At 54.4% G+C, this 24508-nt stretch overlaps 1 protein-coding gene across 1 annotated transcript in view; it reads left to right on the forward strand.

Annotated features, from left to right (window-relative positions):
• The first annotated feature begins 531 nt into the window (after positions 1–531).
• The window catches only part of SEMA4B (semaphorin 4B), a 37189-nt gene continuing 13212 nt past the window's right edge, over positions 532–24508 (forward strand). The window contains exons 1-2 of the mRNA XM_075557989.1: positions 532–640; positions 13748–13985. Coding sequence (XP_075414104.1) covers positions 13880–13985 — 106 coding nt within the window. The 5' untranslated portion in view covers positions 532–640; positions 13748–13879. The remainder of the gene's footprint in view (positions 641–13747; positions 13986–24508) is intronic.

Raw genomic sequence — 24508 nt, forward strand, 5'->3', positions numbered from 1 at the left:
CACATTATAAAGAGTGTGCCAGGTGTGTGCCTGCATTAAGGACCGCACGTCTCACCACAACCCTGTGCGTCCCTACCCTCCTGATGTCCACTTTGCAGGTGAAGAACTCGAGGCTCAGCCATTCAGGAACTCGCTCTAGGTAACACGGTAAAGTTAAGGGGCAGCTCGAGGATCCCTAGCAGACTCGACTGCAGCTAGTGGGCTAGTGGGATCGCCGCCCCCAGGGCCCGCCCACCACGCTGCCCAGGCCAGGGGAGGAGGCCAGGCTTCTCAAGGTCAGGGAGGGCAGAATGCCCACGGACCTCGCTGATGGGGCTGCAGACCCCCAGTGGGGAGCAGATCGAGCCCCTGGGGTGGGAGTGGGGAGGTCAGCGAGTCCTGGGTGGCCCTCACCGCCGCGGTGAGGGAGGGGGAAGGGGGGAGAAGGAGCCGGGCGCTGCCAGCCCGAGGGCACTCAGGACAATTCTCGTAAACACGGCGGGGCGGGGCGGGGCTTGGCGCCAACTCGGCATTTCCGGGGATGGGGTGGGCCCCGCTCTCCCCAGGGAGTGCGCCCGGCCTGCCTCCAGCGGGGACGGGCCTGCGCACCCTCCGGGAATCGAGCGCCGGGCCGGCCGGGCGCGCCCCTGACTCTCTCCAGGTAGGCGCGGGCGGGGAGCCCCGGGAAGGGACGGGGAGCCCCGGGAAGGGGCGGAGGGCGCCCCGGCCGCGGCCACCCGCAGCCCCCGCTCCCGGGACGACGCCACCTGCACGCTCTGACGGGCACCGGCGCCCGCCATGGGGGAGCCTGTCGCCATGGCAGCGCAGGGGGCAGGGCCACGTCCCCATGGCAACCGGGGGCCTCTGCGCCGAATCCTTTGACTCCGCGTCCTCTCCACCTGGAACCCCGAGGCTACTCTTGGCCGCGGAAGGCCGAGGCCACGCCTCAAAATGGTTGTGGTTTGACGCGTGAGGCTGGGCCTTTGTCGTGGTGGTGGTTTTTTCTTCTCCCCGGTGACCAGGTGGAAGGAGGGTCTAGGGAGGTAGGAAATTGGGGGGCCCTGGGAATGAGGCTCCCACTTGATGTGTAGTGGGGGGGAGACTGTTGGGTGGCTTTTCATGGAGTCATTTCAGTCGGACCCAAAAGCTCGGAACCCTGGGTCACCTGAGAAGGTCGTTAACCGCCGCCCACACTTCTGCCATGCTTGTCACTTGACCTGAGATTCATTAGATTCTTGGGCAGATCGAATCCGATAAGACTGGGAAGGGCACCATTTTTCAAAACCCCCTTTTCCCCATAGATTCTTCAGAGTCACATGTTCCCACCCTCCCCCTGGTTTTCAGAGCTGGGAAACCGCCAGGAGAGGTGCAGTGTGCGCTGACTTCCTAGACCGACCCAGCCAGCCAGTTCATGAGCCGGTCAGGAGTTGAACAGTTTCCTGACTCGGGCCATGGTTGTCCGTCTTTGGTTCTTCTTTATTATAACTACTTTATTATTAATTAGGTGGGGGGCTTTACATTTCAGGTCATCAATTGTGTATTCAACAACTTAAACTTATCAAACTCCCCACCCACCACCTGCAGTAGCTGGCCTTGCCCACTCACCTCTGATTTCCCTTCCACCTGTGTGGAACACTATCTTCACCTTCACCCAGATTCACCCCTGTCCACCCACTAACCTACTGCTGCATCTTCCCTCTCTTTCCACTCCCCTATCCCACCCCATAACCATCAGTCTTTTTTTCTGCATGACAGTGGCCTCAAACAATTTTGTCATTTTTTTAATAAATCATTTTATCAGGGGGCTTTTACAGCTCCTATAACAATCCACAAATCAATTGTATCAAGCACATTTGTACATATGTTGCCATCATCATTTCCAAAACATTTTCTACTTGAGCCCTTGTTATCAGCTCCTCATTTTCCCCTCCCTCTCCCACCCTTGGTAATTTATAAATTATTTTTATTTTCATATTGTACCATGTGCTGTTTCCCTTCCTTCACCCGGTTTTTGTCATTTTGTGATTGCCTAATTTCACTCAGCATCATGTTCTCCAAGGAGCCCTGGTGACATATTGGCTAAATGCAAATTCAGCAGTTCGAAACCACCAGCTGTTCCTTGTGAGAAAGACGAGGCTTTCTACTCCCAAAGAGTTACAGCCTCTGAAACCCTCAGGGCCAGTTCTACCCTATCCTGTAAGGTCGCTATGAGTTGGCTTTGACGGGATGGCAGTGGGTTTGGTTTGAGAATTTTCTCCAGGCCCAGCCATGCCATGAGGAACTGTTCTTCCTGATGCCCCTCGAACTCTTAGGCGAAGCCTCTTGCACAGGGCCACAAGTTGGCGCCTCGGGGCTCTTGCTTTAATGGAGTCTTTGACAAACTTGCCGTCCATACTTTGGTTCCCAGGAGCCAAAGATTCAAATCCATCTCTCAAAAATACCCTCTCTTCTGAAGGCAACTGAGATGGAAGCTGTGCGAGCCAGGACAGCCTTTATCCCAAAGCAGGCCAATGAGGTTCCGGTTTTCCCCTTATCTGTGAGGTGCCTTTTACTGAGACTGGGATGAGGAAACTGGGGTGCCATTGGGGGTGGGGGGGGTGAAGATCCAGGACAAAGCTTTGAATCAATTATTTGGAAGTGATTTTTTTTAACAGCTGGAGCAGAAAATGCGCAACTTCATTTAGTAACTATTGACCAGGTATTTTGCTCTCTCCAGCTCAGTGGTAAGGGCAGGGGTGCTGGTGACTACAAACCTGAGTTGTTAGGCCCAGTCTTTGCCCTCAAGTTGCTTGTAGAAAAGAGGACGTGGCATGCAAATGAGTATTTCACTCCAGCGTAATGAGTTCCTTAATGGAAACCTGAGCAGAGTGCCCAGGGAACCCGGTAGAGCAACTCCGGAAAGCCATTGAAAGGCTGGTAGCCTGGGAGCGCTCCTGGAGCTCAGCCAGGTTGGCCCAGCCGGCAGCTACCTTTGCTGCAGACAAAGGAATGAGTGAGCGATAGATGTGGCTGAGGATGCCCATTCCCCCGGAAGGAAGTTCAGAGGGTCCGGATGAATCTAAAGTTCTGTGAGGGTAGGACTCTGGTCAAGTTCCCTTTAACTTCTACACTATTTATTGTAAACAGCAAAGGCACAAGATGGACTTTTAGAAGGAGGGAAGAAAGCCAGCTTCTCCTCAAGGGAGGAGATGGCTACAACTTTAGGCCGGGCTGGGATTCTGACTGTAGGTAGAGCATCTACCTGGATGGTGGTCCTAGCCTGACTTCCACCTGTAGAACCAACCGCAGCACATCCCGGACCTTCTCTGTGCCTCATTCCCTCACCAGCTGTAAACATGAAAGGATGCTTGACGTAAACAGCTCGGCCCACTTTAGAGTAAGCCCTCCAAGACTGTGATCCGCGTTAGTCAATGTCAACTTTGATTGGGTTCCAAAGAGGTTTGCCAGGTAGTTCTTGTCAAGGTGATAGAGCAACACGAACACGAGGTGTTCATTTGTCTTTACCTGAGTAGAGGTAGTTTTCAAAGTTCGCTCTGTCCATAGACTTAAGTCGCCCTACATAACGGTTCACTGAGGGTTGGGAGCTTTTCGAACTCACATGAAAGCCAAGATCCTCCCTTACTCTAGCAACGGCACACTGTTGTTGGCCTCCATGGCTCTTAGAAACCCATCCTTGGAGTCAAGGGACTTCCAATGGGGCTAGGGGGCTCAGAGGTCTGGGTGGCTGGTGGGAGCAGGCCCAGTCCTGCAGCCTTGGGTACCATTGCACACGGGAGTTCTGGGACTGTTTGCCCCCGAAGGCTTTGCTTTGGGACATGCTACCTCGGTTGGCAAAGCAGGATGTGAGTTCAGTATTTGGGGCCCCTGCTCCATCTTCTGAGCACACCTGGCAGTGTAGCGGCTACACCTTGGGCTGTGATCCTCCGGGTCAGCAGTTTGAAACCACCAGCTGCTCTGAGGGAGAAAGACAGGGCTTTTTGCTGCCTTAAAAAGCTACCATTTTGGAAACTCACAGGGGCAGTTCTACCCTGTCCTATAGGGTTGCTATGATGGCAGAGAGTTTTGTTTTGTTTTTCTTGGCGGAGGGGGTTGGTTTTGGATCCATCTTCAGCCACCCTAGTGGTCACACCTTTCTCAATCCACTCTGGGGTCAGCCCCGGCACCGAGAAGAAGGTTCCTTCCAAGTGTCCTGAGATGATGGAGGAACTGTGGGGTTCAGAGAGCCTCCCCTCCTCCCTAAAGCAGAACTTTGAGCCCCTGCAAAGGAGGTCCTTTGCCCTGGGACAGATGACGGGACCTGCCCCAAGGCCCCTTTTCCTCGGGGCACGGTGAGCAGAGGTCAGCACAGTGTGACTTATACTCACTGCAGTAGAGTTCATTTCTGACTATGGTGATGACCCTTAGGGGGGGCAGAGTAGAGCTTCCCCACAGGGTTTCCAAAACTGTAACCTTTTTTTTTTTTTTAACTTTTTGTGAATCAGGTGAAGGTTTTCAGAGCAGATCATGTTTTTAGATTTAACAATTCAGCTAATCCTGACTCACTCATCCATTACCATCCTCTGTACGGTCACTTAGCCCACTTCCTCTCTCCACTCTTCCTTTCCTAACCCTCTGAATTGTATCCTGGGGCAAATGCTGCCCTTTTCATTTCTGATCTGCTTGTCCTGATGCTGAGATGCGTACGACCTGCAGGGTAAAGTCCCACGAGTCTCCGTTTGACCAGGAAGCCTGGTCTTGTTAGGACTCTGAGTTCAGTTCCACATTTTCTCCCTCTCTGTCCAGCACCTTCCCACTCTATTCAGTGCACGTGGTAGTGGTAGCCAGGCACCATCTAGTTTTTGTGGTCTCAGGGTTGTGGAGACAGGTTTACATGATTAGTCCATTGGTCTGTCTGTGTCCACGTGGTTTTTAAGTTTTCATCACTTTTCTTTCCTCTAAACAGGGAAAGAGCAATAGTTGTGTCGAAGAGACTGTCATGCGTTTTTTAAGACCCAGTCACTATTCACCGAAGTAGGGTATAGAACATTGTCTTGTGAATGGTGACAGTTGGCTTTGGTGTCCCTTCACAGCTTCTGTCTTTATAGGAGCAGATTGCTGCCATAGCTTTCTCCCACAGAGCAGGTGGTGAGTTCAAACTGCTGACCTTTGGGGGAGCAATTGAGTACTTTAACTTGCCACTCACTGGGAACTCTTAGAGTGGGATTTTTTTGTTCAGTTACTATCTGTACCAGTAGTAAGGTAGAATTTGTAAGGTAGAATTAGGATCACGATAAGGGGGGATGGGGGGGGACCATTTAGGAACTAGAGGAACGTTGTATGTTTCATCCTTGCTACACTGCACCCTGACTGGCTCGTCTCCTCCCCGTAACCCTTCCGTAAGGGGATGTCCAATTGCCTACAGATGGGCTTTGGGTCCCCACTCCTCACTTCCCCTCATTCACAATGATAGGAGTTTTTGTTCTGATGATGCCTGGTACCTCATCCTCTTAGAGTGGGATTTAAGGAGGAAGATCTGGGTGGCAAATGGAGAGACAGATGCTTGGCTTCTTGGGATCTTGGTCATGGAGGGGCCCAGGTCTGTCTGGTCAGCCAAATTGGAGGTTAAAGCTCTCTCTCCTAGACCCTCACCCAGCTTAGAACACCTGCCTTCCACCTCTGAGTGGTCACAATGGTTCCTGATCAAGAAAGAGACACTGAGCTGCTATTGGTGTCCCTTCTGGGTAACAGGTATCAAGCATCGCTGGGCAAATTACCCTCACTCTCTGTGCACATTTCTCCCCTCCCCCCGCTAGTGTGTCTGCACTGTCTGCAGACAGTACAGACCCCCCTCCTGAACTTGTGGCAGGGAGCAGGGGAGTGACAGTGGCAGCTTCATGTTCTGCCATGTTGGGGCAGGGGCAGGTCGAGCCCTGCTGGGTGCACCACAGCCCTGTGGGGTGAGGAGATCCCCTCCCAGGGAGTGGCCAGCTCAGGCCCCAACAGGCCCCAGCGGGGGTGGCCTGGGCTGGGCAGGCAGGCTGGTTCCTTCTCCCTGTGAGAGCTGCACCCTCAGCACCAGGTTTTCAGGAGTCAGCTGAACTTGAGGAGAGAGCCTGGCCCGGCAGGGTCTTCTGGAAGTGGGCATCCGAGATGCTTGCCCCCGAGATGGTGGGGTGGCGCTCGGGTTGGAGAGGCGGATGGCAGGAATGTGCACAGCATGGCCTTCCTCACTGAGCACTCACTGTGCTCTGAGCTGCCCGTGCTCAGTGGGCAAGGTCTCATTTTCTCCAGTACCCTCAGGAAGTATTGTTCGTGTGCCCATTTCACAGATGAGGAAGACGAGGTTCAGGAAGGCTCTGTGGTGTACTGCTGGTCATCAACAGGAGAGTCGATGATAACGGCGATTCTTCTGATGGAAGAACCTGTGGACTCCACCATTTCTAGGAGCAAAGAGGGACTGGGGAGGGGACACAGTGTGGGGAACAGGAACCAGGCCGGGTGATACTGCCAGGGAGTATTGGCACCGACCCTGAATGAATGGCCTCTCCTGCAGAGGGCACTGCCCCAAGGAAGCACCCAGCCCCCAGGACCTGGCAGCCATTGGCTGCTTTAAAAGCTTACACTGGATGTGCCAGCTGGTGTTGCTCCCTCGTCAGAGTGTATTGATGTTGCAGCTGAGCTGTTGCCCAACCCCGGGGGAGGAGACACCCCAGCAGTTTGCCCAGCCAGGGGAGGAGGGGCACTGCAGCTGCAGGTTGGCATGAGCCTGAGAAGAGGGCTAGGGGCTATGATGGGCTGTTGGCAGGGAGCCAAGGCTTGGGGTGCTGGGGTGCAGCCAGTGTGTGTGAGGACTTACTGGGCAGACTGCCAGTCAGACCCAGGGCTGGAGAGGAGTGCAAGACCTACCCCAAGGAGGGGTGGGCAGGACCTTGGAGTTCAAGCTGCACTGGGCTTGGCAGGAGGGAGGACTGGGCAGGAGACCCATCCCCCACAGCAAGCAGACAAAACAAGTACTCCCAAGATGGAATTGTGGGAGCACCTGAGTGGGAATCAGAGCAGGCAGGCCTGGTCGGGGGTTGCCTGGCAGAGGTCATGCCCAAGGACGTGGCCTGCTGGCACCTGGGCAGAGGCTGGACCTAGGGGTGATTAATGAGTATTCATTGATGGAGAGGCGGAGTGGGTTCTGGATCAAGGACTGCACTCCCGCACTTGTCTGTGTTTTTCTCTCATTCGCTTCTCTTCATCTGCTAAAGTTCTCCCCTTTCTTTCCCTCCCCTTTATCTTCTTCCAGCTGACCCGACAGGTGTTGTTCTTTTGGGCCTGTTGGTTTCTTTCGTCTTCCTCCCCTCCTTTGAAGAGGTAACCCTGAGCCACGATCTGCCTTGGCGTCAGTTCTGATACACAGCAACCCTGCTGGATGTGGGGGCGCTGTCCCGGTGGGTTTTCCAGACTGACACTCTCCGCTGGAGTAGCAAGCCCCATCTTTCTCCCAAGGAGTGACCAGTGGTTTCCAACTGCTACCCTGGCTGCTAACAGTCCGGGGCGCGGTGTAACATCTTCCTATGCCCTTTATAAGCTCCCGTTCGTTTGCTGTTCCATTTGAGAGCTAAAAGAGTCCTCGTGTGGCACAAGAGTTCGGTGCTTGGCTACTAAATGAAAGGTTGGCGGTTTGAACCTGCCGAGCGTCTGGGAGCGAGAAAAACCTGGTGATGTGTTTCTGTAAGGATGACAGCTAGGATCCCTGAGGGGCTGCTCAACTGGGTCACACAAGAATGCTACCAGCCAGAAGGGACCGGGTGGCACGTGCCAAGAGCGTAAGAGAGAGAATCCTAGTTGGCGGGAGAGGCCAGACGACTGATGACGTCATCTTGCTGGCTTGGGTGGGCTCGGAGGAAGTGGTGCTTTTTCTGCATCTCCCTCTGTACTCTCCAAGCCTCCCCTGAGCTCTTTATAAGCACCCCCTTTCTGGCCGAGGAAGACAAGTCCACGACCAAAGGAAGACGGACACCTCGTTGGTTCGGGAACCACCATTTAGTCCACAGCTTAAATGAGATCTCTCAAACGAGATTTCTGTCCCTTGCTTTGTTTGGGGTTGTTGTTGTTTGGGGGTTTGGGGAGGAAGAAGTATTTTATTTTGGTTTTTTCCTGTCTGGAGAGAACAAATTAGCACCCTAAAGGAAGACAGTGGGAGGCACAGCCCCCCACTCCCCACCACCCCTGGCTGCGTGCATGGGAGTGTTTTTCTCCAGAGTAACAGTTGGGGCCTCGTTGCCAGCCCAGTGGAGTCCCTCTGGAGCACCAGGCTCAACGGCGGGGGTTTGGACAACGGAAAGCCTGCCACTACTCCTAATGGGTTTGCTGCCCAGTTGGCATACGGCATACGCAAGGTTTGAGCAGCAGCGACGAGGCTATAATTAACCACCAAGCGAGGGTGCCTCAGCCCCTGCCTTCTCTCCTCAGGGACATGCAGGGCAGTCTGAGGCAACCCAAGTGTTGCCAAGACACTAGGCCAAAGCAACTCCGATGGCCTTTTAGGAGCTCAGTGAAAGGGAGGGAGAGCCATCCGCTGACAGATTCTAACTGAACATGGGCGTCAGGCACTGTCCAGTGGGACCTGGAAGCAGGTGAAGGAAATGCTGCCTCTCCTGTCTTGGCTTCAACAAGAATTTGTGCATATTTTCTCGTCCTGGGGGCGGGGGGGATGTATGGGCTGAGTAGGAGAGGGAGGAACCGCACCGCGTCGCTTGCTGCTCAACCTATAAAGAATATTGATTCGCTTTGGTCCTGATGGAGTTCTCCAGGGACAAGCCATTGGGCTTTGTTTCTGTCCCTGGCTTACCCAATGTTTCTTTTTTTTAAACAGTTTTATGGGGACATATTTTCATATCTAATACAACTCAATAGTTCCCTCATGTCAAGAAGAGTTGTACAATCCCAATATTTCCTCATGCGAGTGAAGAACCGAGAGAACAATACAAAGCATCCTAGCTCTTCGCCTCAACCGGCCATTCAAGTCCTGCTGTCTATCCCCACTCATGAAAACACACACATTTATTTTGACTGCAGAGAGCAGGCGCGGCTGGCACTCCTTCAGCAGGCATCTCCAAATGGCAAGGCCAGCAAGCCCATGATCACATCTAGGACCCGAATAGCGATTCCAGCCATCAGTCTACCTTACTGCTGACCCATGTGCTCCATAGCTCCCTCCCTGCCGTTGGGGAGGGGAGCAGGAGTCAGGCCAAGGTCCTATATTGCATTTGACCGTTACATCTGCTCATTCTCCTAATCAACGACCAAGCTATCTTTTTTTTTTTTTTTGTCTCTTGCCACAGTGATGGTTTTGAAGAGCTGTGGCTAGCTGTCCAGTCGAATGGGCCCGATTCTGGATGTGTCTGTTTGGGTCATTATTAGAGCTGACGGGTGCGCCAAGGGTAATGGTGTCTCTTTCTTCTTGCTTCACGTCTGGCGGTAAATGATGTCGGCTCAGCCCATTGCTGACCACCTGGTTAAGCTGGCGGCTGACTACCTGCTCTCGCCCCAGAGATGCATTTTCCCCTCTTTAATTCATGATCCATGGAGTGACGCTCGGAGCCCTATGACTACCTGCATTCCTAACAACCATCTACCTAATGACTTTCACTTCCGTTGATGACCTTGACTTGACTCTATTACACTGTGGGTTACAAAATGGTGATTTTCAAATTCTACCATTGCTTATATATTAGCCAGTGGATTTCTATAAAGAAAAGCTTCCTCCCCATCCCTTCTCTTTGTCTATGATGAACTAATGGATTGGCTTTTAGTTGGTCCATTATAACCCATTATTTCATTAGTCCTTTTTGGTGCATAGATTGTCCCAAGTTTGACCATTAAGCTGGCTCCTCTTGTCCTTTTGACATGACCTCCATTAGTCTTTGATCACGTCCTTGTTTTCTGTCCCAGTGAAAGGTCCAAGCTCACTTTGTAGTTTCTCTGCCATGCCCCAGTGAGGCCCAGTTCCTTGTGCTGGAGAGGGGAGTTTAGAAACCAAGATCTGGGTGCTATGTATGCTCACTCAGCACTCTAATTGTTTCTTAAATAAAGGCATACGGATTGCTCATCAAATTTGCAAAAAGCTCAAAACGGCCGAGGAAAACCAAGTGCATATGATCACAGGAACAGTATTCAAAATGACCCCAATGGGAAGCATATCTGGGCCCAAACCAATAGATTTAAAAGAAATAAATAAGAAGTGCCATGTTTACTTTGGAAAAGGTAAAAGCATCATATCAGGTCAGGAGGAACACATTACTTGACCAAACCTGATGTAAAAGAGACCTAAACAAAACCAAACTCGCTGCCATAGGGTCAATACTAACTCATAGCAACCCTATAGGACAGGTTAAAATTGCCTCTCTGAGTTTCCTAGATTGTAACTGCTTACAAGAGTAGAAAGCCCCCCTTTCTCCCATAGAGCGCCTGGTATTTCCAACTGCTGACCTTGCAGATCACAGCCCAGTGCATACCCGCTACACCACCATTCACTGCCATCGAGTCAATGCTGATTCATAGTGGCCCACTGTGGGTTTCCGAGCCTGTACCTGTATAAGGGAGTAGAAAGTCCAGTCTTTCTACTAAGAGCTGCTAGTGTTTTTGAACTGCCGACCATTCAGATCACAGCTCAGTGGATAATCACTACTCTAGGGTTCCCCACCTGTTAAGGAACATGAACCTACAGTGTTGTATGGTGTTTATGTCTGTTTCAAGCATTCATTTAGCCAGTACTTCTTGAGGGCCTACCATATGCCCAAGGAGTTGTGGTGCTGTTGGGTAAGAGTTGGATTGCTAACTCCAAGGTCAGCAGTTCAAACTCTCTGGTTTCTCTGAGGGAGAAAGATGAGGCTGTTGCCCTTATAAGGATTGCCAAAAGCCTCCGAGGGTAGCTGTGAGTCGAGATGTACTTGATGGCCATCGGTCGTGTGTGTGTGTGTGTGTGTGTGTGTGTGTGTGTGTGTGTGTGTGTTTGGTACCACATGCCAGGCACTGCTGTAGAAGTTTGGGATATGTTAGTTAACAAATTAGCCAAGCAAAGACCCCAGTCCTGAGCCATCATTTTTGGGAGGGGGAACATGGCACAGAATAGAAAGAAACAGTAATAAATAGAAACATGGTTAGGGTGTTAGAAGATAGTGAGTGTTGGGGAGAATAAAAATTAACTCAAGGTAAGGCAACTATTAGAGGATCTTCAGATTCTTCAAAAATGTGCTCTTTGGGCAAATATTTTGAAGGGTGCAAGGACCTCAGTCAGTGGCTATTTGGTAGAGGGGGTGTTCCAGGCAGAAGAAACATCATCCTGTGCAAAAACCTCCCAAACCCCCCCAACTACCATGATCCGAATTCTACCTTGCAGGGCTGGATAGGACAGAGGCTGTACACTGGTGCATATGAGGGTTGGAGGTACAGGGAATCCAGGGTGGATGATACCTTCAGGACCAAGGGTGTGAGGGACGATGCTGGGAGAGTGGAGGGTGAGTGGGTTGGAAAGGGGGAACTGATTACAAGGATCCACATGTGACCTCTTCCCTGGGAGAGGGACAGCAGAGAAGGGGGGAAGGGAGACTCCGGATAGGGCAAGATATGACAAAACAACGATGTATAAATTACCAAGGGCATATGAGGGAGGGGGGAATGGGGAGGGAGGAGGGGAAAAAAAAGAGGACCTGATGCAAGGGGCTTAAGTGGAGAGCAAATGCCTTGAGAATGATTGGGGCAGGGAATGTATGGATGTGCTTTATACAATTGATGTATGTATATGTATGGATTGTGGTAAGAGTTGTATGAGTCCCTAATAAAATGTAAAAGAAGAAAAGAGAAAAAAATGATTAGGGCAAAGACTGTACAGATGTGCTTTATACAATTGATGTATGTATATATATGAACTGTGAAAAGAATTGTATGAGCCCCAATAAATTGTTAAAATTAAAAAAAATAATAATAAAATAAAATAAAATGTAAAAGAAGAAAAGAGAAAAAAATGATTAGGGCAAAGACTGTACAGATGTGCTTTATACAATTGATGTATGTATATATATGAACTGTGAAAAGAATTGTATGAGCCCCAATAAATTGTTAAAATTAAAAAAAAAAATACGTTCTAACCAAAAAAAAACAAACAAAAAACTCCCAAACAAGAGCTTGGTGTTTTCAAGCGGTTGCAAGTGTGCTTGGCGCGAGGTTGAGCTATGGGGCATGAGGACGGTAATACGGAACCTATAGGCCACTGTAAGGAGGCCTGGTGGCACGGTGGTTAAGCACTCTGCTGGGAATCTAAATGATGACTGGAACCCATGGGCCACTCCATGGGGAATCGCGGCAGCCTTTCTCTGTATGTTTTACAGTCTATGAGATTGTTCTATTCTGCCCTATGAGGTTGCTGTAAGTCCGATAAGTCCGAATTGATTCCACTTCAATGGGATGTGAGTCCCACTCAACTCACTGCCATCAAGTCAGTCCTGAGTAATGAAGACCCTAAACACTGCCTTATTCTGAGCGAACTGTTAGTGGATTTTGCCCAGCAAATGTCCTGAGACCTGGCTTTTGTTTTGAAGGCTAACTCTGACTGCTAGGTGGAATAGAGATTACAGGGGAGCAAGAATGGATGCAGACAGGCCAGTTAGGAGGTCATTACGACAGTGTCCATGAGCGAGAGGCTGGTAACAGACCTGGGCAGGTGACAAGTGATCAGACTGTAGATTGGCCAGTGGAGCGGATGTAAGTGCAGAGAGAGAGAGAGAGAGAGAGAGAGAGAGATTGATTTTTCTCCTGAGTTATTTAAGAGTGAATTCCCAATAAATGAGATGTGGACGGCCTTAAATGGAACATAATTTATGAGGGCTAAGGGAAATCTGGAGCCACCAAATTCATTTCAGGACCCATTGAAGGTTACAGTCAGTCGCTGAACTCCATGGGATGTAAGGAGCCAGGAGGATTGATTGTGGGTGGGTGAACTGCCGGGATCCCCCTCCAACCTTGAGGTGGGGCCCTTCCCCTTCATAGTCATCTGCAGGTCCTGCAGTTCACTCATCAACTCCTTATCCTAAGAAGGGGGATCCCCCCTCCTCCGTGGTCAGCATTACATGTGTGGAGAAGTCCCACTGCTTCCAGACTCAGTACAGCCCAGTCTCAATGTTGACTGGCCGGGGCAGAAATTATGCTCAGAAGCAGCTAATGCTGCCAGCATTGGCCTGAGCTCGGTTGAGTCCACTTAGCCTCGCCCACATGGGAGCCAGGCTCCTGCGAGGGCATAAAAGGCGAACAAGGCCCACCTCACGAGGCACACTGTGGCGAAGCCCATGTGCCCGCTGTAACACCGTCCCAGAGGCACGGGAAGGAGCTTTGGCTCCAGCCTTGTTGGAAGGCTCCAAGTCTTAGATCCTCTAAGTCCGCACCCTCCTCGCCCCCAAGCTCCGGCAGCCTTCTCCGTGGCTATTGATCCGTGGGTTTGACCTCTGCCAGGCACACACCGAGCTGGGTGCTGGGTGCCTCCAGGTGGCCCCCGTGCTCCCAAGAGCCCAGGAAGGGGCGGCAGGGCTGGGAGCGGGGTCTTGGAGAAGGCAGGGCTAATCGCTCCACTTCCTCCCCCTTCCCTTCCTCCTCCTCCTCCTCCTCCTTCACTCTCCCAACGCTGCAGGCGAGCTGCCGCCGCCTAGCTGGCAGGGCAGGCGGGCCTGTGTGCTGGGCCGGGCCGAAGGGGCCTGGCTTCCCCGCCGCCCACGTGACCCCATTTCCCACCCCCACCCTCCCACTCTAGGTCCGGAGGCGGGCTCGGGGGCCGGGCTGGGGGCGGAGCCACCGCCCCGGAGTCGTCCAGTGTAGCAACCTGAGAGTGCTCCGGAGGAGGACGCCCGCCCGCGATCTCTGCTGCCCCGGTCGGCGCGCCGCGATGGGCCGGAGGAGTCGACCACTGGTGTTCCTGCTGACCGTGCTCCTGCAGCTGCTACCTGCACCCCCGCTCCAGGCGCTCACCCCCCGGATCAGCCTGCCGCTGGGTGAGTGACGGGGCGCCCCCTGAGTGGGGGAGGGGAGGGCGGAGGTGGCTGTGACAAAGGAGGGAAGAGGGAAACCTGGGGTCCATTAGGACCCCTCTCCTTTTCAGAGCTCTATAGGTATGGGGAGAGAGAAGAGGGGCCCAGTGGGGCGTCAGGCCCCCTTCCACTCTCTTTCTAGGTGGGGAGGGGGGCTCGTTCGGTCTGCCGCCCCTGAATAGGGCGAGCAGGGGCGGGTTGGAGGGGGCCGGGCTGCTGCCCCATAAACACTGGGTTCTGGTATTCCGGGCAAGCCGCTGCAGTGCGGGGGAGCCGCGGCAGAGCTGGCGCCCGATCCACGGCCCTCGCAGCCCCCAGCCCATTAGGGAGAGAGACCCCTGGGCTGGTTCGGTTCGGGCACTTGCTAGGTGAGCACATCCGCCTCTGTGACACCCCCTCCCCGCGGTTTCTAGTCCTCTCCTCCGACCTCCCTGTCCCCCTTCAGGGATTTCTTCTCCTACTCTAGCCCCGCCCCTCAGGCTTGGGAATCATGGTGCCTGGATTCCAAGACCATTTCTACTTTTGTTTAAGTTTCCTATCCTCCTTACAAAACGGGCAGTTTCCTCATCTGCAAAATGGGCACCGCCATAGGTACCTTGCAAGGGGGGCGGGGTTGGGATTTCATGAACCTACAAGAATTGTGTAAGCGTAACTTGTATAGGTGCCGACCCATTTGTTTCTCCAAACCCTGTAACTTATCAGTTGTCATACTATATGCATGAGAATAAAGAAACCCTACCACACTTCCTCCTCATACTCTCCCTGCCCTGTAAAGCACCCTGCTTAAAAAGGGGAGGAGGAGCAGGAGCAACACTTGACCGGAGGCAAGGGTCCTAGTGGCCCTGAGTAACCCTATCGGAAACGTTGCCCAGTGGTAATGAGAAAGTGGCCTGAGTTAAAATCCTGCCTCTGCCCCTTGGTAACTGCGCAACTTTGAGCAAAGTATGTATGCTCTCTTGGTCTCGATGTTTTCAGCTGTAAAGTCGAAATAATAATAGCACCTTATCTCAGGATGGTGAGCATTTAACGAATTCACGTTGTAAAAGTCCTTAGGACAGGGCTTGGTACGACAGAAACCGCTCAACAAGTGGTTTGCTATTTATCATCCTATGTGTTAAGCACAAGCTTCTGTCCACCTCTCACTGCCGCACCCCCTTCCCAGAGCTGGGGTGTTTCTGCCTGCATCGGGGGTGGGACTGGTGTGTAACCGCAGCCCCTCGGGTACGCCAGCCCACGGAGTGAGGACAAACAGGTGTATCCAGGCCCAGGCCTGCTGCCTCGCTGCCCTGTTCCTGTGGTTGGACTTCCTTTGCCCTGAGACCCACTGAGCTGTGGCAGAAAGGGTGGGGACAAATGCCGGGGGATGGAGGGGACGCTCATGGGGAGCTGGGAGGAGAGACAGACGAGCTTCTCCCTGAGATCAGCTTCCACACAACGTTGGTGCCCACACACAGCTCTGTCCGGGATGAGTCCACAGATTGGAGACCCTTGCCAAGGTCACCTGGGCTCACCTGTCAGGGCTGCTGCAGATGGTGACACGTGGAGGTGGGATGCACAAAGGTGCCTCATCTGGGAGTTGAAATGCGCATCACGCCCTACTCACTAGTCTGTCCCCCTAGAGAAAAAATAAAACCCTTTGCTTTGTGCATCTGCCCAGATGGGACCCCATTTTCCAATCCTAGCAAGGTCTCCAGAGCTGGCTAGCAGCACCCACACCTCACTATGAACCCACCTCCCGCTGTACCGAGCTAGGCTACTCGAGGTGTTTGCCTAGCGAATCTTCCTCCTGCCCCCACCTACCCAGGCTGGTGCCCCTGTCCACACTGGTGCAGCCCCCTCCCACACTGGTACAGTCTTTCCTGCTGGCAAGGAGCCCTAGAGGGGAATGCCGCTACCACCAAACGGGCCTTCCCTCCTCTGAGCCAACATGGCCTGAGGCGGTTTCCTGCTTTGTCCCCAGGGCCTTGTTAGATGTTCCTGGCAGTGTGCCCATCCCGAGTAGGCCCATGGTGACCAAGGGACACTGGGTACGAGGACCCAGGGCCCCTCCCTCACAGAGCAAGGTTAGAGGCATGGAACAGGAGCCCACATGTCTATTTCCTGCCTCTTGCCCGTTCCCCCCAAGACATGGGACCGTGGGATGTCCGTGCTTTAAAACAAGCTCTCTTGCAATGGAGAGTTGGCTTGGCTTTGCATCAGGGGTCCTTCCCCAGAACCTTAATCTCTATTGATTAGAGGCTGATGCTGAGCGTCAGCCTGAGGGGTGCTCCACGATGGTCGCAGCTTATGGCCAGTGGTGTCAGAGAGCCTGGGACTCCTGGTGATCTGGAAAAGCAGAGGCCCTGGCCAGGAAGTCCCTTGTCTCTGGAAAGAGCTCTTCAAAGAAGTGTTTGGACTTGTGGTTCTGTTGTACTGGAAAGCCGGGATCTGGAGCTCAGGGGAGGGGGCAGGAGTGGAGTTGTGTGGAAACAATGGCCCCGGTGTCTGAGCCTCCAGGCCCCTGCTCCCTTGGCTCTCGAAAGTTTCCTTGGGTCCCCTTATTTGGGCAATTAAGGGAGTTATTAATTCCCGCTGCCCCAAAGTGTCTGTCTGGAAAGCGCTGGACACTGTTTATGAATCCGATTGGAAAGGAGTCCGTTGGCCTGCAAGCTGCATCCATTAAAACCCCACTGCGGAAGAGAGAACGGCATTTGGCAGGAACCAGACCCCCAAGCAGGCCCCCAGGGTTACAGTGAGGCTGGCTGGTGTCTGGCCTCCCTCAGGCTCCACCAGTGCGGCCTGGGAGATGGCTGTTCCACGGCCCTTCAGAGCACAAACTGGATGTCATCATCCGGCGTCAAAGGCCAGCCACACCACACTTAGTGACTGCCAAACTTGGCCAAGCACCCTGCCTGCTCCCAGCCTGTCTTCACACTAGCAAGCTAGGAATAGAAGCAGGGCCTTCTCATGGGGTCCTGAGCAGGGCACGTGAAGCCATGCATGTAGAGTGTGGGACATCGAGCCGGGCATGTGCTGCATCTCCAGTCAAAGGTAGTGGCCCCTGCTCATTGCCTCCACTGGGAATCCGTGACTGAATAGTAGGGTGTGCAGGCCTGCTGGGGTCACCTATCAAGACCCCTCGGCCCATGTTGCCAGCGCAGGATGACAGACTCCAACCTCAGGAGGCCACAGAGGTTGTAGCCTAATCCGACCAGACTGGTGCAAACCCCACCCTCTGCCCTGGGCTGGGGATCAAGCACCCGCCCTGAAGACCTGGGTTAAGGGCTTGTTTAGCGTAGTTCATTTTTCAAATGCTCCTGCTTCAGCCCTTTCAAGGTCCTCCTTTTTCCTAAGAACCTTCTCGCCCGGAGCTGGACGCCCCCTCTCCTTTGCCCAGCACAGGTTCCACTCCAAACTCCTTGTAACCCACTTTCAGCTGGGTGTCGAAATGCCCGTGTGCCGGCCCAGGAAAGAGCCAAGCTTGCAAAACCCGCCCGTTCGGGAGACATATGGATACACCTGTATGTTCCTCCTCAGGTGAGGGAGCCCAGAGGGTGACTTGGTGCCCAGAGAAAAGGCTGGCTGCTCACTTTGTCCCTCTGTGTTTCCGACGCATGTGCGCAAGCACCACACGCGTGCTTTGGGGTGGTTTGGGGTGGAGAGACCGTCCTGTGGGTGGTCTCAGATGTGCCCCACCCTCCGGAGAGGAGGAGAAGTTGTGAAACCTGGGGCTCATTTGGCAGATTTGGTATCTTCTGACTTCCTTGAGATGCTGCTTTGCCCTAGCTATCTGTCCTGCTGCCCTTTCCTTGTCTGCACTCCGAGCCCCTGCCCTGGGAGGGCTCCCCTGTCACCAGGGAGGCAAACCGTGTGCATAGAGGTCGCTTGCGGTCTCGGGCCCGGCCTCACCAGGCCCAGGTCCCAGGGCTCTTGTCTATTCCTGGTCCTGTGGAGCCTCTCTGGCCACCCCTCAGCCAGCGCAGTGTACCTCTCCGACTGCCCCCTACTGGGCCTCCTGCCCATAGGTGCCACAACTGGGCCAGCATCCAGTCCCCAAAGGAAGAGGGACTAACAGGCATAGAGCTCCCGAGAGCGCCAGGCTTTTCTTTATCCTGCCTAGCAAATGGCAGAAACACTCCGAATTTTATAGATCAAATAGCGGAGAGGCTGCGAAGTGTGAAGTCCTTTAAGCAAATGGCACAGCCCACCAGCCCTCAGCCTGTGGGCTTTCTTCTCACTCTCTCCCATGCAAGGGCTCTGCAAGGGCTCTTCGGGAACATTCCCCCACAGCTCTTTGAAGCCCTCCTCATAGTCTGGTGGGCTCCAGGGAGGTGGAGGGGCAGTCTGGTGAATGGACTTCCACAGGATAGTAGGTCAAGCCTCCTCCTCAATCTTTCCATGGCACCTAAAGAGAGAGCAGAGGCCTCAATTCAGCCTCCTTCATCCGTCTTCTTGAGAGCAGGGCCACTAGCAGGAAGTGGGAAGGAAATCCGTTTGTCAGGCTGTGGTCCCAGATAGGAAGGTGACATTTTGTGCTAGTTTGTACAGAGGCAGAAACTGAAGCTCAGAAAAGCTAGTTCATAATTGCCACACAGCTGGAATGAACGAAAATTTGGCCTAGTTCTCTGACCTGAGAGTCAGGGTTTTTCCGCCCCCATGAGAACAGTTGTCTCCTGCTTTACCTGTGAAATGTATGAAGGAAGCAAAGTGACCCGGCTCGGTCCTCAAACCATGAAAAGGTTCTGTTTTTCCGTCTAGTGGAGGCAGCCACTGTGATCACTCCCTGGGCAGGGCAAGAGTTTCAGCCCAGGCCTGGTGGCACAGCCCCAGCTGGGAGCCCAGCCCACTTGACCAGGAGTGCCTTGCGACACACCACCTCAGTCATATGTTTGTAAACCGAGGCCAGAGGCCAGGCCCAACTGGGAGGTGGGTTTTACTTGGCCAACAAGTGTGTTAGAAAAATTCTTAGTCACTGATATTTAAAGTTCAGGAAATTTAATATAAAACCCCAAATTTCTAGCTTTCCTGAAGACCTGGCGCAGAGACTGGGCACTGCTCCAAACAGCAGGAAGCGGCTGGAGCGAAGCAGTAGCCAGCTCCTCCGAGAGGGCTCCTGTATCCACCTGGTCCCCCCTCGCTCGCCTGCAGGCCCTTGTTCTCCCAGCCCTGAGGGAGAGGGCTTGTGAGTCTGGCCGGAGGAGGCACAAGAAGGGTCACTTCTGACTGTTGACCCCTAACCTGTGTGTGGAGCTTGCCAGCACTGCAGGTTATGTTGATTTGCCCATCCCAGCACCCCTGCAAAGCCTCACTCTGAGGGAGGAGGCCGGGGTCTTGGCCATGCCTCCACAGCTGATCAGTGGTGAAGTCAGGACTCACACACAGATCTGGGGTCCCGTTCTGGCTCCCTTCAGCAGTTCTCTTCACAGGCGCGTGTCTGTCTTAGGACCCTGGGACCCCAAGACTAAGCATTCAGTGCTTGAGGGAGGGTCGTTATTCCTCAGATACATGGAGGGACCTAGACTCCCCACCTGCCCCTTGGAATCCGCCTTCCCCTGGACTTTGACCCTGTCCCTCACTCAGTAAACAAGGACTTGTTGAACAACTCATCGGAACACATCTGACCAGGTGATAACATGTATGACATACAAATATGGATAGGACACGGGCTGGGGCGTCAGGCACTCGGCTTGGGGGACAAGATGTCATCAGACAGTGTGGCCAGTGCGCTGTGGGAGATGTGAACAGAGACTGGAAGCACGGGGAAGGGCTCTTGCCAACTGGGGATTCAGGAAGGCTTCCTGGAGGAGGTGGACTGAGCTCAGTCTCAAAGGATGAATAGGAGTTAGTCAAAAGGAAGGGCATTCACGGCAGAAGGGATTGCCCAAGAAAAGACCAGATGGGTGAACTATGGAATGATATGGTATCTGCATTAACTCCCAATAAAATGGTTTTGAAAAAAAGAAGTATTAAAAAGCAAAAGAAGAAGAAGAAAAGAAGAGAGCAGAGAAATAGGTCCTTGGGTTGAATTTGGCGGCACTCCATTGAAATCGGGTGGATGATGTGGCAAAGGTCGGCGAGTTAGGCACTTGGACAGCAGGCAGTATGGAGAGTTTTACAGAGAGGGGCCGGGTCAAGACCCCTCGGTTAGAATGTTGCACGGGCTGTGGGTAAGGGGCCAGTGGGGAGGCTGCTGCCGTGATCCAGTAGAGGAGGTCATGGCTTGGCTTATGACCAACCGAGGTAGCAAGAATGGTGAGGAGAACGGATTTGGTGAAAACTGAGGCAGGATTTGACTATGGACTGTGGGTCATGGGGTGAGAGGGAAGGAGGGACATGTGATACCCAGGATTTCAGGCGGGCAAGCGGTGCCGCAGAGACACGAGATCCCAAGCGGTGGTGGGAGTTGTGCCGGACGTGAAGCGTCAGGAGAACCTGGGGGTGGGCACGTCTCCTGTTCAGTGGGCCTGATGCGTCGCAGGGAAGTCTGTCCTCAGCTAAGAGCTTGCGAGTCACCGCAGCAGTGGCATCGATGTGTGAGCAAGGTGAAGGCAGAGGGCAGCCCCCGGGGCGCACGGACACGGAGGGGTCAGAGTGGTGGTTGCTAGCCCGGGCTGCAGAGCTAGCCCCCACACTCTTGGCTGAGTCCCCGGCAGTCACTTCACCTCAGTCAGTGCTCAAATAGCTCTTTGGAGGCCGGAGGCCTGGAAGGAGGCGGGTGGGGGAGCAAGAAGTGAGCCTTGAGACTGCTGGGGCACAGCCACCCGTGGGGACCTGGGCAAGGCAGCGAGATGGGCAGAGTCGTGTGCCAAGGAGGCCACGCCCCATGCCCCAGAGGGTGCCGGGGATCTGGCAGCTGAGTGATCCCGGGGGGACCTTGGCAGGAGCCTGCTCTACGAGCGTGAGTGTGAAGCCAGTTGAGGCCTGAGTGAGTGGGAGTTGAGGAATGGAGTCGGCACGGGCGGCTATTGTCTTCAGGAGTGTGTCGAAGAAGGGGAGGAGGGAGGAGCCCCGTTGGAGGAAAACACGCTTTCTGAGAGGCAGAGGTGGATGACGCGGGATTCTGATGGTTTACTCAGAAAGCATCTGTCGAGGTGAAGAAGGGGACCGCCGCAGTCAGGGGGTGTTAGGGAGCGGTCAGTTCCTGAGTAGAGGGACAGAGGAGCTGGCTGTGGCCTGACTTGGGGGAAGAGTCGGGCACCGGGGCAAGTGGAGGTGCACTTCCTAAGGGTCTAGGGGCACTGACGGGGTGGGGAGGTAGAGTTTGAGGACTCCGTGGGCATTCTGGCGGGGGGCCACCTCCCCAGTGCAGAGCCTCCTGGACTCGCTTCTCTTGCCCTTCTGGCCTCACTCAGGCTGTGGGGCGGGCTTTAGACAGACTACCCCACTCCACTGGACATCCCTCTCCTTGTCTGGGATGCTGTCCGGGCACTGGCCTGGGGACACAAGCGTCTGACCTGCGGCTGCACACTCTGGGGTCAGGGGGCTGCTTTCCACTTCCTGCCCATCACACTGCCCTGCCCCAGCCACTGGGCAGTGGGGGAGGAGGAGGCCGCCGTGCCCCAGGAAGCTGCTGACTGCTCCTGAGTCAGCAGCACCTCCGACTGGGGGGTGTGGGTCCAAGGGTCTAGTGACTTGGCCTTATGTCCTTGGGGAAGAAGTGCTCTAACAGAGGCTCTGCAGACGCTTGTCCCAGGCTATGGCCCCTTGGGAGGTGGAGGGGGGCTCTGGTTTAGTCTGAGGGGTGGGGGTGCACCAGCCGGCAGCTTTTCCATTGGGGGCGCTTGCCCAGATCCAGTGCCACAGGCCTGCCGGTGTTTCCTGGTCTAATCTTGCTGGGGCCTGTGTGGGTAGAATGATCGAGCCAGGTCAGCATCTCGCGCCGGTGCCGGGAGCCACGGAGCAGAAAAAGGTGGGGCTCTGAGTCAGGGCCCTGCTATAGCTCACTAGCTTGCCCTAGGTGGGGACAACCTGGGGTGGGGACTGAGGTGCTGAGCTTTATTCCTGTCTCGCCCTAGAGAGCTCCAGGCTTCCGGCTGAGTCACAGAGTAGGAGAAACTAGGGGGGAGGAGGAGGGCTGAGTTGTTCCCGAATCACATCCTGCTGAGTGCCTGACCTGTGGGATAGGGGTGGGGGGACCTTGCCCAACCCTCGTGCCCTCTCCCAGGGGGCTTGTGCCCGACAGCCCCAGCCATCTGTCACCCTGCCTTCCCAGAGGGTGTCTGCCGGGCAGGGAGCGCAGGCCTGCCCAGGTGGCTGGGGTGGTTTCCTCCTGGCTGGGGAAACAGCCCAAAGCTTCAGCTAGACCTGCCCGCCCCGTTCCAGACTAAGCCGTGAGTCGGTGGACATAGAGGGTCGACATGGGGAGACCCACTGGTGGCAGCACAAAGCTCAAAACAGCCCAAGGTGTGCTAACCCTCATAGGGAGCAAAGCTAGACACGCCCCGCCCTGTCACCTGTGCACAAACAGCGCCCAGAAAGAAGGAAGCACAAGCGTGGACAAGCCCGAAGGCACAACGTGCACACAGACAGACAGACACCACATACCCTCCCCCACCACCACCACACACACACAAAACAAGGCAAGCTAAGGCAAGGCCTGGCCTGGCATCGTGCAGTCACATGCGCCTACAGCTTTAACTTCGTGTCTGTGACCTAGCCGTCCTTGTTTCCAAATGGATAGACCCTCCTGTGACCAGGGAAAGGACTCAGGGCATAGCCACCCAAGCCGCGGCCTCTAACTGCGAGGGCAGAGCGGCCCAGCCCTCTGAGCAGCCTGGCCTCTCTGGCAGCCCTGGCCGAGCTGGATTTTCCTGCAGGGCTTTGGAGCTTGCTTTGCAATCTGCTCCTTGACCGTGTGCCAGACGCCATGTGAACGCTGGGATAACATGCACCGAGTTGTTTTGAGTGAAGCGCTTGGTAAATGTGGGTTATTATGTGCATTAGTATTTACATACATAATCTTAGTTCTCCTCCTAACAACCTTATGAGGCGAGGCGCTGTTAATTATCCCCATTTTACAGATAAGGAAAGTGAAGCTCAAGAGGTCAGGTGACTTGTGCTAGTGGTACACAGCTTGCAAGTGGCAGAAGTAAGATTCGAACCGAGACCTGACTGTATGTGAGCTCTGTCTTGCTAAGCCTTCCCGTTGGGAAGCCAGCTGTACTGACCAGCCCTGGTGCAGTGTCCAGGGGCGGGAGCTCGTGGGGGCGGGGACCACCAGGTCGCCATGGCTTTGTGCCTCCGAGGCTCGGAGGGGAAGCAAGGAGGGGCATCCCTAGGATGGAGGGCTACTTTAAGACACCCCTCCCGTTTCTCAGCCACGGGCATGGTCTGTCCTGCTGCTTTCGGTTTGAGGTACTTTGTGCTGGACCAGGGACTGCAGCACTAGGCCGCCCCACCAGCCCTGCTGTGCCTTGGCAGGTTGCCAGCCCCTGCCAGGCCTAGGTGGAGTGACGCTGCCACCTGGAACATGATTATCTGACCTTTGACATTCGTTTCAGGATCGGTTCCAAGTGGAGCCTCCTGCCCGGACTTCCTGAATCTCCCAGTAGAAATGCCCCCTTCTTGGAAGGCAGATAAGCGATGACAAATTTCATCCCGCCCTTCTCCCTGGAAACAGGGTGGAAGGGCTGCAAAAGATCAAACAGGGACTGAGCTATTTGCCCAGCTCTCACTAACTTCCCATAAGACCCGCAGTTGCTTTTTCTATTTTGCACTGGCTCATTGAGATGCCGCAGAGCTGCCCTTCAGAAGAGCCTCCGACCAGGGACAAGGTGCTTCTCCTCCAGCGCACCTCTGACTTCAGAGTCACCGCAGGCCCACGGCTCCCCGCCCCCACCCCTGCGCTGGTGGTACACAGAGCTCTTGGGCATTTGAAAGTCTGGGGGGTTCTTAGACACCTCGCTGTTTGCAGGCTCTGGTTTCAGGAAGGAAGCTGCCCAGGCGGCCTTTCCCCCCACCCCCCCCAGCTCTTCTTCCCACCCCAGCCACGCCCCTGCGGCTCTGGTAATTGCTTAATCTCTATGAGCCTCAACTTCCCCTGCTGTAAACTGGAAGTAAGAGTGCCTGCCCCAAAGGGTTGTTGTGGGGATAAAGTAGTTCTTATCTGCAAAGCATTTGGCATGGCAGCCCGGTACAGCTGCCCCTTGCCAGGAGTGGACCTGAGGAGGCACGGGGTGGGAGGGGCAGGGGGGTGTCGTCCAGGAGAAGGGGGGAGGAAACTCTGCTTAGTCTCCCGGGCTCTGGAAACCCCAAGGGGCCAGGTGGGGATCGGAGGTAGAGCGCCTGTGGGCTGGCTTCAGGGGTTCAGAGCGAGGACTCCTCCATCCTCTGGTTTCACTAACTGGGGCAGGCAGGGCTTTCCCTGTGGTGTTCCCCAGGCTCCGATTCCCAACTCCAGAGCTTCCCCTGTGTGCCCTGGTCCCCTTCCTTCACCTGGGGACATTGGAGTGGCGGAATGGCCGGGATAGATAGCCTCAGTGTCCTCCTGCTAGAGCGATGCTCTGTTT

Source organism: Tenrec ecaudatus, chromosome 9, assembly GCF_050624435.1.
Source record: "Tenrec ecaudatus isolate mTenEca1 chromosome 9, mTenEca1.hap1, whole genome shotgun sequence".
Lineage (NCBI taxonomy): Eukaryota > Metazoa > Chordata > Mammalia > Afrosoricida > Tenrecidae > Tenrec > Tenrec ecaudatus.